General features: G+C 35.1%; 1 protein-coding gene across 2 annotated transcripts in view; it reads right to left on the bottom strand.

The window, feature by feature from the left end:
• LOC144450700 (synaptosomal-associated protein 25-like) overlaps positions 1-14,715 on the bottom strand; it is a 70,133-nt gene that overhangs the window by 6,571 nt on the left and 48,847 nt on the right. Inside the window, exons 4-7 of one of the 2 annotated variants that reach the window (XM_078141365.1) lie at positions 11,849-11,897; positions 9,355-9,472; positions 3,450-3,587; positions 2,866-3,010 (exon numbers count right to left, since the gene is read on the bottom strand). In XM_078141365.1, coding sequence (XP_077997491.1) covers positions 2,866-3,010; positions 3,450-3,587; positions 9,355-9,472; positions 11,849-11,897 — 450 coding nt within the window. Of the gene's footprint in view, positions 1-2,865; positions 3,011-3,449; positions 3,588-9,354; positions 9,473-11,539; positions 11,589-11,848; positions 11,898-14,715 lie in introns of both variants that reach the window. The other variant, XM_078141374.1, reaches the window with a different exon arrangement.

Raw genomic sequence — 14,715 nt, 5'->3', positions numbered from 1 at the left:
GTTGTGCAGAAATGGAAATTGCAGCGTTTTCCTGTCTTCATGCAGATTGATGTAAGCTTTGGGTAGAAATTGCCACACTTGAAGAGTAGATTATACAGTACATGCCTAGTCTTTGAGTAGTTTAGCTGCCCGAGTATTTGCAGCTGACAGACGGTCTACATTGGACAGAGCCTGAACCACGCACGGTTGATAAGTGAGCGTTTACGCATCAAAAATATTCCAAAAAAAAATTATAACGTTTAAATCCAACGTAAAATTTGGTAAGCAGAGAGAAAAATGATAAAACATTTTGTCAGTAATAAATTCATGTGAGATTAATTATGTATGAAGTTGAATAAAAAATTTGAGAAATTTTTGTAAAAAGTTCTTGTTATTAAACTACAAGAAAAAAAGAGAGTAGAGATTTTGATCAAAACTGATTATGTTGATGGATTACAATAATGAGATGAAATGGTAGAGAGAAAGAGATAGAGAGAAAGAGAGCAGCAGAGGCTCATACCCAGTTGTGGGTATGATGTGTGCATTATAAAGTCACAATGCTACAGCAGACATGGAGTGTACCTCGGTGGAGTGGAGATAGCCTTACAGTAAGTGATAGAAGATAACACAAGTGCATAATAATCTCACAAACCCAAACTATTTGCCATGGTCAATGGGAACTTATGGTAAGGCCACGTTATCACTAAACTCATCAAACCCGTCTATATATTGTATCCCAATATTTCTCCCTGCATTACATATGTGCCTGTTTACTCTTTTTATAAATCTCTTTGACCATGGCATATACTCTGATCATGTTAGTCACAGTTGCTATAGGTGGAAGTTAGTGGGACCTTTTTAAAACTAAATGGATGGGAGTTTAAAGAATGGCTAATATATATAGGTACTATCAGGTATAAAGTGGATTCTCTAGTACTACTCTGGAGTATGGCACCACGCTTGGAAACTAAACATCAAATAATCAGTAACAGCTGAAATGGAAATACAGAGTGATTCCAATTTCTATCTGGAAACAAGGTGAATTGGTTATACTAAGGAGGAGGAGACATACAAAATACAGGGTGATTCCAATTTTCTATCTGAAAACAAGGTGAAAGAGTTTACACTATAATGGTGGAGGACACACAACAATACAGAGTGATTCCAATTTCTATCTGGAAACAAGGGGGACACTAAAATGGTGGAGGATATACAGAGAACTATGTGCAGCACTGGGCACAGCAACTATAGAGGAGAAACACAAGTGCTTAAAAGTTAGTTAAGACATGTCTTATTACGATCTCTGACTTTTAATTTATAAATTTACTGTTTTTGGTATCTCTATCTCAAGTCTACACACACTGATCAGAGTAAAAATGTCATGATTGTAAAGCTGACATGTCTTTATCCTAGGGATCATCGCACAATGTTGCACAAGCTAGGTCAAAACACCCCCCCCCCCCCCCCCCCACCTCCCCCTAAAGGAACATTCACAAGTGTGAATCAAACATTTATATATGATGTAAACTACGATGAAAACTGTATCAGTCACACCACTACGATCTAGGTAATGTAAAAACATGATTGTAAACACATTAAAATCCTACCAGAAACCCAACACCATATCTTACATGAGAAGTACATTTTTATCACCTATCAATATTTCAGTAATAAATACAAAAGCTGTTACCATTGAAGGGTGAAAGTTTTCCATCGAAATTTGGATAGAAGTGCGAAAATGCACTTCAGCAATCACATTGATGCCAGACTCCCTCCCCCAAATGAACAAAGTTCGCTTACTGAGCTTGTGTGACATTGCGCGATCGTCCCTTAGTGGATGGGAATTCACTACTAACTGATCTGCTGGTCACATCAGTTCAAGTGGAATTAAACGAGCAGATGTGACCTGCATATCAATTGAGGACAGTAAACCTGAGATAATACAAACAGGAAAGACATCTTGACTACGCTGCTAAATCACCATCTATCACAAACCATCAATCTACTAGTAAAGCAAAAGACCTATAAAACCTTCCAGATGAGAGAAAAGAGAGACAGGTACAGTTAAACATAGAACTAGAATAAACACACTGGTGCAGTCACTGGGACAACTTCATTCATTATACCTAGGGGAAAAATCAATGTTGACAAGGATTACACATACACCCAAATATAAAACCTATGTCTTCAGAGAGTTCCACGCTCTAAGCTTGAGTCAACAAACTCTGACTTTTTACAAGTTTATCATCAACAGTCTGTATAATGACTACTCCTGACAGGTGTAAGAGGTTGGATTGTGTGAATGATCTGGCATTCCTTGTCTCTCAATCCATGTATGTACATACTCCAAGTGACAAGTTATCTAGTCTGCAGATAATGCCATATCAGGTTTGTGCTTGTCACGGGGAAATCCCTGAACACATGACAGACAAATCACATAAATCACAAGTGATACTATTTTCAATATCATTTCAGTGAGCAAGATTGCAGCTCTGCTTGAAATGCTGTTTCTGCATAAATATTTCAGATTATCGTATGAAAAATAAATTGCAATAAATTATGAGCAATGATAGATTAAAGAAACAGGAAAAATATTGGACAGATAATTATTCAGACTACGAAAATGAACACTGAGTGAAAATAATTGCAGCTTGAAGTTCAATTTCTGAAAAAAATATATTTAGACTACCATATGAGAAAATAATTTGGAAGACATCAGAAATAGCAGAAGTTAAAGATACATTGAAGCAAAATGCCGCATAGATACTTGTTCAGACTGTACATAACGGAATATTGAATATAGTAACTTGAGATTATATCAACAAAAAGATAAATTCTTGTAGTTGCCAGGTAGAGCTGGTACACTAGGTGGCAAGCCAAACCTACCTTTTCGTTTACACGATCAACCTGTCTATTCTGTGCCTCTATTTCATTACCCATATCAATTGCCATATGCCGCAGGTTACCCACAATTCCACTAACTTGCCCAAGATTCTCATCCATCTCGTCTTCTCTGGCATCATTCGTTATCCTGTCACCATCAAGCAACAAAAATATAATTTATGTCTTTCCATTTTTACTAACGTTAATCTGATCTATTCTTTGACCATCCAACACGGTGCATGCACTTTGTGTTCTATTTCTTAGTGTACAATATCTGCTAATGAACTCTTTACAGTTCTTGAAATTTAACATTTTTCATCTTGAAAATATGAGAACAGTGTCACACCATCTTTTTAGGTGATTCCTGCAATCTAATGTCTATATATAACAAGACAGTAGCTAGCTTAAGACAAACAGATACATATATTTTATAACAGTTCTGATGACGTCATAGAATGAGGACTCACTTGAGGCTATTTTTTCACTGTCAAAATATCAGAACAGAGCCATGTATTCTAAGATTTCTAGTAGTTTAGGTCAGTTTTATTTAGATTGTTAACAGCTGAGAGGGGTATATATATATATACCTTGTAACATAAGAAGTTTGGCCAGTCAATGCATTACGATCATCTGACACCCTTGATGGCTGACTAGATACCACTTTGCCATCTTCTGACGATTTCCAGGTCTTCTTGTAGTCTTCTCCCTTTTCAAAATTGCCAAAGCTGTCAGAGAAGATAAAGACGTGATATATAGGTGCTGAGAATATGTAGATACAGTACAACCTACATTTCTAAACTAAACCGATCACATCGGCAGACTCTGTTGGCAATATATTACACTTGTTGTTGTTAAGACACGTTGAGCCTTTAAGTGGATTTTATGATACATCTACCTGACAAATGTAGAATTTGCAGGATCCTAAACATGCATCCTTGATTAAAAGAAACACACTGCAGTTTAATCATCTGACGTCAATATTTACCTGAATTACTTCACTATGACAACACCATGGCAACAATGCGTTCCACATATTAATCTAAATGTGTGATCAACTGTTGCACTATTAAGATTACATGAAATTCAAGTTTACCCTCATTCTACTATTCAAATGTCTGAATGCTATAATTAAATATCAAAATTCAGTAATCTGGTTGGGACATGAAAACTCACAATATAGGGAAAGAGACTGTAATCATCAAGTGGACGTGACTTTCATATTAATCAGTCTTACAGCAGTTATCCATCTATCAACGTGTGCTGCATGAAGTTTTATGTAACTGAGGTCTGGTCAGCTACTTCACCAACAAATTTCATTTCATAATTTTGAACTCATTGGATAGAATAGTTGCTACAACAATCCTGACTTTAATACACATTTGTCATTACAAGGTAGAAGGGCACCAGAGATTCGCTGAATGCATACTCCCAACATTTCAACTTATATTTATTATTCACAATCTGAATTTTATGACAAATACGGTGGCCATCACAATAAAGTGATGTACATATTGAACTACAGGATCTGACATTTGTGCCAGGTTTGGTTGAAATCGGTAAATGTCACAATGTTTAAACACAGATGACACTATAGTGCACAGCCATACATTAATAACCCTCTTCAGGTCAAGTTGTTGCCTGGTGTATATTGATATGGCCAACAATTTCTAACAACTTGGCTCTGTGCACTTGCCTTGAGCACATCCATATTTCCATGGCTTTGACGTTGACACAATTTGATGGACGTAATTTCACCAACCACACTTTTTACACTCCCATAGGAGAAAACTGTGAATGGGGGGTGATGTGGATGACATTTGAATGAGTTGGCGTCACAAATGCAACGTATGGTCAAATAATGTCACTATATATATATCATATGCTATCACAGACTGACTATGAACATGTTATTAATATCATATGCTATCACAGACTCTGAACAAATCTATGAAGACAAAGCCGTCAGACTGAGAGGTTTTCTTTGCTTGAAACCAATCAAATAGGTGCAGCCCCCTTGTTCAATGACGTGAATGATTAGATTAAACTTTAGTGCTTGTCGCTACCAACGGATGAATGCCTGCGTCTCAATGCAATCAATTGTTAATGTTGTGCCACATATAATTGAAACATGCATTGTTGACATATCACCAACTTGTCATAATAGATCACACACACAAAAAGTCAGTGTTATTAATTATTGAATCAAACTGACTATGGCTGACAGAGTTTCCACAAAGGTCATTTGAGATTTCACGAAATTTAAATACGAAGAATGTTGAGCTGGTGGTGACAAAATTTATGTTGTTGGAGATATGACTGGAAAATAATGGACCAGGTATATTTGCTATAATGAAGCCATTTTTTAATCTCTGTTTACGGGTAGCTATGTAAGATAATAGTTATAATAATAACAATAATAAATACTTTATTGATCCCACAAGGGGAAATTGGGAATGAAATGGGTACTTCAAAGTCAATTGTAATCTGTCTTTCTATCTTCACCTCTCAGCCTCCTCTTGTCTCTAAATATATCTGTTTTACTCTTGATACCAACCTGTACACTGTATTTAATTATAACTAAGTTTTTGGATCAAAATAGCAACCTTAATTCCACGAGGTGCTCAAAAAGCATGCCAATGCAGTTGTATTTTGTAACTAAATTATGCTGTTTTTCGATATTAAACATAATGTAATAATAACGATACCCAAGATGCAAGAGTGCTATACATGTATGTTGGTAATCGTGGTATTTGCACTAACTTGTCTTGTAGAGCTTTCTGCTGCACTTATATTCTCAAGCACATGAAAGTATGGCCACAGAGAACACTGCAAACCTTTGTGCAAATACCCTACCTGGGTATGCCATGCTTACTCTCACACATCATGGGGTTCTGTCATATCATGTTGCTCAAAATGTTCATTTGAGTGAACTGTTACTGAAATGTAGTGTGCGAAGGTGTACATGGCTTGTCAACTCAATCTGGCTATATATCACTGGACAAACCACACGTATGTACACATTTAAGAGGTTATCCTTTCCTTTCACAATGTTCACTCAGATTTGCTTCAAACCAGAGCAAGAAATGAATCAGGAAAAAAAGGGGAGGGGGGGGGGGGGCGATTCTTAACATTTTCATTCATACTTAGACTCACAGCAAAACCAGTGATGTAGAAGTGTGTTGTTGTAACATAGATGGACCATTCTATTAACCCCATATTTTTTATTCTAATGTGTTCAACTTGGCTTGCTTGTGATACAATGTGTTGAATTGTACTGAAGGTACCTTCAACAACCAATCATACAACACAATAAAAGGGTTATCAACAAACAAACTCATACACAACAGTTATAATAAGATAAACTTATTCAGGTTTCCTACAAAACACTATTATTTATACCACACGGAATTAGTTTATGTTCCAGCCTTGTTTCTGATTTTGTTTATATTGTCTTATACAATACTTCATATCCTTTTAAGGCCTCCAGCAAATTTATCTGACTTTAATCTTTTTATACATTATGCTATTTTCATCACCAAAGGCAGTATAATTGTATGTATAAAAAATGTAAATCACAGGTATAGAGCCATAAAATCTTGTGTATAATATGACTGCATAGCATCTGAACTCCCCCATTTCATGTAATATGTATGATGCAACATTGACAATTCTGTTCTTTGCTTGTACTTTCGATATTGCCTATTTACCGAAAATCATTAATTTTGCAAATGAATTGGGAAAATCATTAATTTTGCAAATGAATTGTTCAAATTACAAGCTACACTATTAAGCTTTGTGGGATATGTGTGCTTAGTTATCATCATCAATGTATACACCAAATTATGCGAAATTTGAAGTTTGTATTCTCAAGGTATTGCCTTGTATTCTCAAGGTATTGCCTACATGTACCGGTAAATACCAAAAATCAGTATTTATGCAAATACATCATTTAATATTCATAGGATGTTTATCAAAACTTAATCATTGCTTGTGCATTGTCTTATAGAATCTCTATAAAACTAAATCTAATTTCAAACAAGCCACTGGTTCTTGAGATATTGATGATACAGACAGACAGACAGACAGACAGACAGACAGACAGACAGACAGACAGACAGACAAATGCTCGGTATCTCTCAAGCTCCTTCTTTGGGAGCTAAAAGCTTATAAGTAAGTGACATCTGTGCCATGCCCAACTAATAGGTAACAGACCAGAGTGGGTGGATACAATCAGATCTATACTACGGTATAATAAACTTGAGCTGTGTCTTTGAATTTCATGTTCACTGTTTTCATATATAGATCTATTTGCACCCATCCATAACAGTGTATCACTTATAGTAATTGGACAGAGCTTGCTTATCTCACTATTTATTCAATGTTTCTTGGCTGAATTTGCCGGGCTCTTATCAAACACATTTCAATCACAGAAACTGAACGCAATAAAAGTTCTGCTCTAGCTCTCTCAATCCATTCCGTCTGTATCAGTGTCATTACTATGATTACACCTGACTTTGCTTTGAATGTGAACAACATGATATTCATGCATAATTAAATATCACTCTGCCACTGCTTGGTGTGTTGGGAATGATTATGATGTATGCACTCAAGCAAGATGACAACTTTGGAAGCCCTTCGGCTGGCATTTGACCAATTAATTCCTATCCATATATTTCTCCATTTTGTGCTCGGCAAGAAATAATTGTAGTGTATGTACTGGCCTTGCATATGTCATACTGTTGAATAGGTGTGGCTGCCTGCTGGATAGCCTAGGATCTCAATCTAATCACTTCTTGATGTGTTTAAATCCTATACACTATTATCTAAGAGGTGTAAAAAAAATTGTGTGGTTCCGCTTACATTCAATTTTAAAATAGGTGGGGTAGGTAGATTTTTTATTTTATTTTATCATATTTTTTTTCATGTGTGAGTGTCTAGTTCAGGTTTTCCATTGTTTTCCAAATGTTCTCTGTGTTGTTTATTTCTTCCCTTCAGATGTAAAGCCATTACAGATTGGAAGAATAGTTTTATATTGTCTTTTTAAGTTGATGTCAGTTTCCGCACCCACTATTTCTTGCGAGACTTCATGATTTTCGCAATTTTATTATTTATTTTATTATTATATTTCGGCGTGAAAACTAGGTGGGGTCAGGTAACCGGAACCAAACAACTTTTTTTTATTTGGCCTTATCAGTGGAGCCATAGGAATTAAAATATCATTCTTGACCAAAAATTTCTATAACTGTGTCAGACTAGTTGTTTTCACACCCACATTTTAATCCTAATCTAACATTGGTGCTTTACTACCTTGTTTTGTGCTTTATTTGCCAAATGTAAAGTAAGTTTAATGTTTGATAAGTATCATTACTGTTGCTACACAATCAAAACACATAGATCATACCTAATGGTTTCCCATCTCAGTTACACATCATGATCTATCATGATTAGTCGCCACACAAGATCCTTTGTGATAGAGGACCTTTTTTGCTAATTTATTACCTGGTCTTAATATAGATTTGTTTCTGTTGACGAATACATGACATTAAAAGAGCTTTACAGGTGACTGGATTAGGCAAAATGGATGATGTTGCACATCAACTTTTATGACTGTTCACATATAGTGAAGTAGTGTAAACTATCACGTCATGTACAGTAGTAATTTCATTATAGTCCATCACTTAAACAATCAAATGTCATTTAGTTTTTAGTGGTTTCAACATTCAGACCTAGTTTTAATACTATCATGTTGTATTTATCACAAAATATCAGTAACAATGCATGGAACACGGAACTTCTCCAATTCAGAGTTCACATTACATTTATTTCCATGACTTCCATATTTCCATGCCATTTCCTGGAAGTACGTTTGTGGTACATCTCACAAACAAACAGACAGCAACATGCAATGTCAAGATGAACAGTCTCATTGTCAATTAAAATAAAAGAGTTTCTTGACATAATTTATGTTTCAAGAGTAAATGTCATCTTTCCAGGACTTTTCAAGAACAGAATGCCAGGACTTGAAGGAGTAGTATGAATTGACTGTATACTTCAAGACAACTGTAGGTGATTCACTGTGAGTATTCAGAAGAAATTTTGCAATTTACTTGGGTGGGTCACTCCATAGTCTATGGCTAGTCACTCTTCTAATATACAGTAGCTATGGTGAACTTATCATAGAGCAAGTAGTAAACTACTGAACTTCAGTTCAGTTGTGCTAGCAAAACCTAAATGATGGACACCAGCGTGCCAAATTACAAGCCACTGATACACAATGCTTCTCCTTCCCCTATCCTTTACTATGAGGTAACTCACATGCAAACCTAGTTTTACCATTTTGATTCACAGCAAAAATGTTGACTCTTGTAAGAAGGCACGATCAATTAGTACAGACACATTGTACTGTTGGTCATCATCAACCCTAATATTGAATACTTTTCCTTACTATTAGCTGTTGTTTTCTGTAATGTTAGTGATTATAACTATGCTTACTTCTTGCATGGACAGACACAAATACCACAGCATTTCTCAAGACCAGTTAAGTTCTTCTCAGCCTCTCTCATGTCAGTATTAATCTGGTCCATACCTTCCTCAATACGATCCAGTTGCTCTGAAATGGCAAAACAAAACTACCCATTTCTTATGTTGTACTTCAGCATGCATAAATGGTAGTAATCTCCGTCAGCGTGCTTTCTCTCATCACAGGACAGTTTGATGTGACAGCATAGGGAATGGGGCTACAACTAATTCTTGGACAGGGCTACATCTCATTCTCAGAAGGGGCTACGGCTCATTCTCAGCTACAGTATGAAATGAGGGGTGTGGTTATGGCTAATTCTCAACTACAAAATGTGAGGGTGGGTTAGTTATGTTCCATGTGGAAGTAACTCTAAATAAACTCCAATTTATCACCAAACCATTCCATGTATCGCTGGTAATCTAACTACATTGTCGTACTTTAAACTAAGGTACTAAACTACAAGATTTCATACATTTATCTAATATTAACCTTATCAATATATCTAGGGATTTTGCTATTTGCTATTCTCCAAATCTTACTTTCAATTATGACAACCATACCTATTCTAAGGAACACCGATGCAATACAAATTCATTTTCTTAAACACACAGTACACAAAGCCTTCAAAATTACATATTACATAATAATACATATTGTAATGATTTTATTAAATTTCAAAGTAAATTAGACTTTGAATTCAATTCTCCTTGTGCAGGTGGGTGGATTGGGTATTCAGGAACTACAGCTTTTTCCATTTGACTATAACTACATTCCTGTGTTATTATCATATGGAAGCATCCTTAGGGTTTGGCTGGTACCTGACCGATGGACGTTATCTTAATCTTAGTGGGATAAGTTACGGGGTTGAATGTCATTTAATTTAACATTTAAGTAACCAGATGTGCTCTGGATTAAGGATATTTCAATTCAAAGCATTATTGCATACGATGCCATCAGCTGTTATCTTTATTCTGCTTTGTTGGTAAAGATAAATATTTTGATTGCGAGTGGTGGCATTCAGCATGATTATTGAGGAGAAAATGATGAGTACTTTACGGATAATACAAAGTCTTTTATCGCAAATACGAATTCGGAGTTTGCTGTGCTTGTGTGTAAACCTTTCATCCCAGTGGTACAAAGCTGACATGCCTTATAATCATACCATTATTTTGCTAGCCATTATTTTGAAGAAATTACAAAAAAATAGGGGAAAAAAAAGAGATAAGTATGTTGTTTACTCAGCCATGCCATTTAAAGAACACAGTTGGAAGCGTATGATTAGAGAAATCTGTTTATCTTGCAAGTGTGTGCCCTTGATGTAAAAAAGTTGGTAATTTCAAACAAAGTCATTCCACAGACTACTAAAGATGATTATCGTTGCAGGTATTAAAGAATTACATTGTACAATGTATAGACTCAGTGGTGATGTTGATGCATGACAAACTGTGATATCGTTCCAGATACATGACGTGAATGAGAAAGAGTATGGGAACACATGGGGCATGCAAGTGATATGTTTCAATGATGACATCATTTGTCTGTTAGACCTTTGTCCATCAAAACTTGGTTGATATGTCCCCACTATGACTACTGTTTCCACATGAAATGAGTTCTAATATCACATCTTCAATGGAAAGAAAGTAATCATGCATATGGACAGTGTTGTTGTACAAGGCAGACAATAAAAAACACCAGTATAAATAAGCTTTCATGCAAGTGGGATTGAACACATACAAACTAGAGGCAGACACATAGTCACAAAACCCAAGACTTGACTGTTCGTACATGCATTACAATGTCAATGAAATTATCAGCACAGCATACTCTGACGTTTCAAGGACAACAAATACGACAATTCAAATTGCAAAACGAATTACACTTAATTTTGTTGAAAGACTTTCACTTAGTTCTTTGTGTTATGCTTTTAAAAAAAACACTCACATAGCAATTAATTAGAAAGGGATAAAGGTCTACATCATATGGGTAAATAACAAAGAGCACATTCAAGAAGGTGTTAATTATTAAAACGGAATTGGTTATGTTAAATTAAAAGGGATATTGTCTGATTTATTAACGCAAAGAAAGTTAATTTTGTTCCACCGGTCTACTTTCTAGAACACTTAGGAAAAACAACAAAGAAACGGTTTGATCTGTCACCTCCTTGCTCATCCAACATTACAAGTGTGTTGATCCCTGCTTCCTTGCTCTGATGGAGAAAATGATTGCGGCAAGTACGAGAAGAAGGAAGATATCAAGAGAGAGAGAGAAAGAAAAAAAGATAGACAATGTTTAGGAAAAATGGTCAAAATGTTAATATCATTAGTAATTACTGTACAAACTGAAAATCTGAGGTTTTGTTGTTAAAATATTGCTTTTGTGTTGTTGAGGTGTTTTTTTGGGGGTAAGTTTGTGCAGTAATTACTTTCAATGACATAAACTTGGTTCATGCCAAACCCTTAACCTTACCTCCTTGTTCGTCCAACATCACTATTGTCTTGATACCAAGATCCTGACTCTACAATTGTAAAAACAAATCATGATAACAAAAACAAACCACAAGCACTGGGGAACACATCGGACAACAAGGGTTTGGACAACATTAACACTGAACAGATCAGGAAAAATATTACTATGGAATTGGATATCAGGGATATTATAAAAAGAATTGATTCGGACAGCATAGACTGAACGCAAATTAAGAAGGATTAGGGAAAATACTACATTGGCATTCACATGGAATTGGATATCAGGGATATTATTAAAAGAACTGATTTGGACAGCATAGACTGAACATAAATTTAGGATTGGGAAAAATATTGACATGATATTGGATATCAGGGATATGATCAAATAACTGATTTGGACAGCATAGACTGAACACAAATTTAAGATTGGGAAAAATATTGACATGATATTGGATATCAGGGATATGATCAAATAACTGATTTGGACAGCACAGACTGAACACAAATTTAGGATTTGGGAAAAATATTGACATGATTGGATATCAGGGATACATGTATGACCAAATAACTGATTTGGACAGCATAGACTGAACACAAATTTAGGATTTGGGAAAAATATTGACATGATATTGGATATCAGGGATATGATCAAATAACTGATTTGGACAGTTATAACATTTAATATGCAGGATAAACTGAACAAAAAGATAGAGTAGGATTACAAAAAAATGAAAAGTGAGCCCCCAAATTTAAATCAACATTTCAAAAGTATTAGGAACAAGTTTTCATATGGTAAAATTTGTACAGATATTAAGTACTTGGATATGCAGGGACATTGGTCCCTAGGGTGCATTTTATCTTGAAGTAAAAACTGTTAACATATTTTTTATCACATGCAAGCTGTAGGAATTATTGATGCCTAAATATACAAAAACCAACCGGGATACAAAGTAAGTTCTAACAATCAAAACTACTTTTTTGTTTGATATGGAATATAAAAGACACACACACATAGTATTCAAACATGGATGTTGGAAATGTTTGTTTCATCGATTGTGAATAGGGAGGAAGCATTCAAAGGCAATGAAATGGTTGTACATCTGACACTCCATTATTGTACTGAATACATTCTAGTCTTAAGAACAGGATGTCAATTGCTGTGAGTCTTTGTCACATTAAAATGGGGTACTTTTTGTGGACAATATCATTAACAAGGTATTTTCATAATAACATTATAGACGGAAATTTTTTAAAAACAACATTATATGGAGTCAGGTGGCAATTCAATAAATGGCTGTAGGTAGCGAAATCAATACTCAATGTACCGCACAAGTTTTTGTTACACAAAGTATCAGCTTGATTCGGTAAATACAAATTGTTACATTTCATTTCCTGTGCCATGCAGACCTGTCACGTTGCATGTTATAAAAGTACATACTTATATTGCACAGACAGAACCATATCAAATTCTTTCCTACAAGTTTTCTCACATGAAAAATGGATGAAGTGGTTTGTTTTACGTCAGCATTGATGCAGATTTCGTCAACTGGAACATCAACAAAATAGCTAGCGTTTTACAAATGAAGATATCTCCATTAAAATGTCGTGTGGATTAATTAAGTATTCCACACAGCGTTTCTATAACTGAATGAGTAATTTTGATTTGACAAGGGTCATTAACGTGGTCTGTCTCAAAATAACTACTCTTATTTCAAATTTTAATCATCAATACAAACTAAGGGAAATCAGAAAGATATCCGTGCAATCTTTTGATGTCTTATTGTGTCATTTGAAATGGGACTCGGAGACGATTCCATCACAATTTTAATGACGTAATTTTCTCTTTTTCACAAAACTCTATGTTACTTTATAGCCACTGATGAAATTTTCTCTTCATACAAAATTATTTGATGTACCCTTTTCTTTTCCATGAACGCATTATTTCTTACGTTCATTGCCGTTGTGTAATATTCTCTTTATAGTTCTTTGTTATTTCAACGCCAATAATTTAACTTTCTCTTTGTATGAAACAAACTTCACAGCCTCTACGCAACTTTCTTTTATTACAAAACTACGAACTCCATGGCAGTTTATGATGCAACTTTCTCTTTTAATATGAACATGTTACTTCATAGTCAATTATTAAATGTAACTTTTTTCTTTACACAAAACTATTTGATGAAACTTCCTCTCATACAAAACTGCCAATTCAGAGTCATGGGTATACCTTTCTCTTTTACACAAAACTATTTGAGTAGTACAAATGCGTCGATCACTTAACGTTGTACTCGAGGCTAGACTGCTAAATATCCCTTTAAAAGGCCACAGATGGGAACAAATTGAGTCAAGTAGATATGTGGGTGTAAAAAATATGACTGTGTGAAGTGCAGTATCTGTAAACGGTACTTGGAAACAGGATTATCTTGACTTGTTCACTTAAAGTACTGGTACGTCTCATTATATCGGAACATGCTGACATTTGCAATCAATTCAAGTTCCACTTTTATTTAGAAGCATGACACTTGCATGAATACGCTTACGTTAAATGGTGAGAGAGTGGTTACAAAACTCAAAGGGGATTTGGTTTCACTTTCCCGTAATAACAACATGGCAATTGCTTTATGTTCACTAAATTTAGGTCGGAGTGAGTGTGCGTGTGATTTGTAGGCTGTTTGTTTGAATCTACACATAGGTTGAATTTCTTTTACAAAGTAGATAACATGGCAGGGAGACAGTTATTTTTCATTTTTTAAAAAAATTTTAAATGAGGGTATGAGCAGTAATTCTCCACCCATGCAAATGTTGATTGTGACCCTTTCTATTATGAAAGTCTAGAAAGCTAAAATTTTGGCATTTTTTAAAGGTCTG

The sequence above is a fragment of the Glandiceps talaboti genome, chromosome 2, assembly GCF_964340395.1.
Source record: "Glandiceps talaboti chromosome 2, keGlaTala1.1, whole genome shotgun sequence".
In the NCBI taxonomy this organism is placed as follows: Eukaryota; Metazoa; Hemichordata; class Enteropneusta; family Spengelidae; genus Glandiceps; species Glandiceps talaboti.
This window is presented reverse-complemented; position numbering and strand designations above follow the sequence as displayed.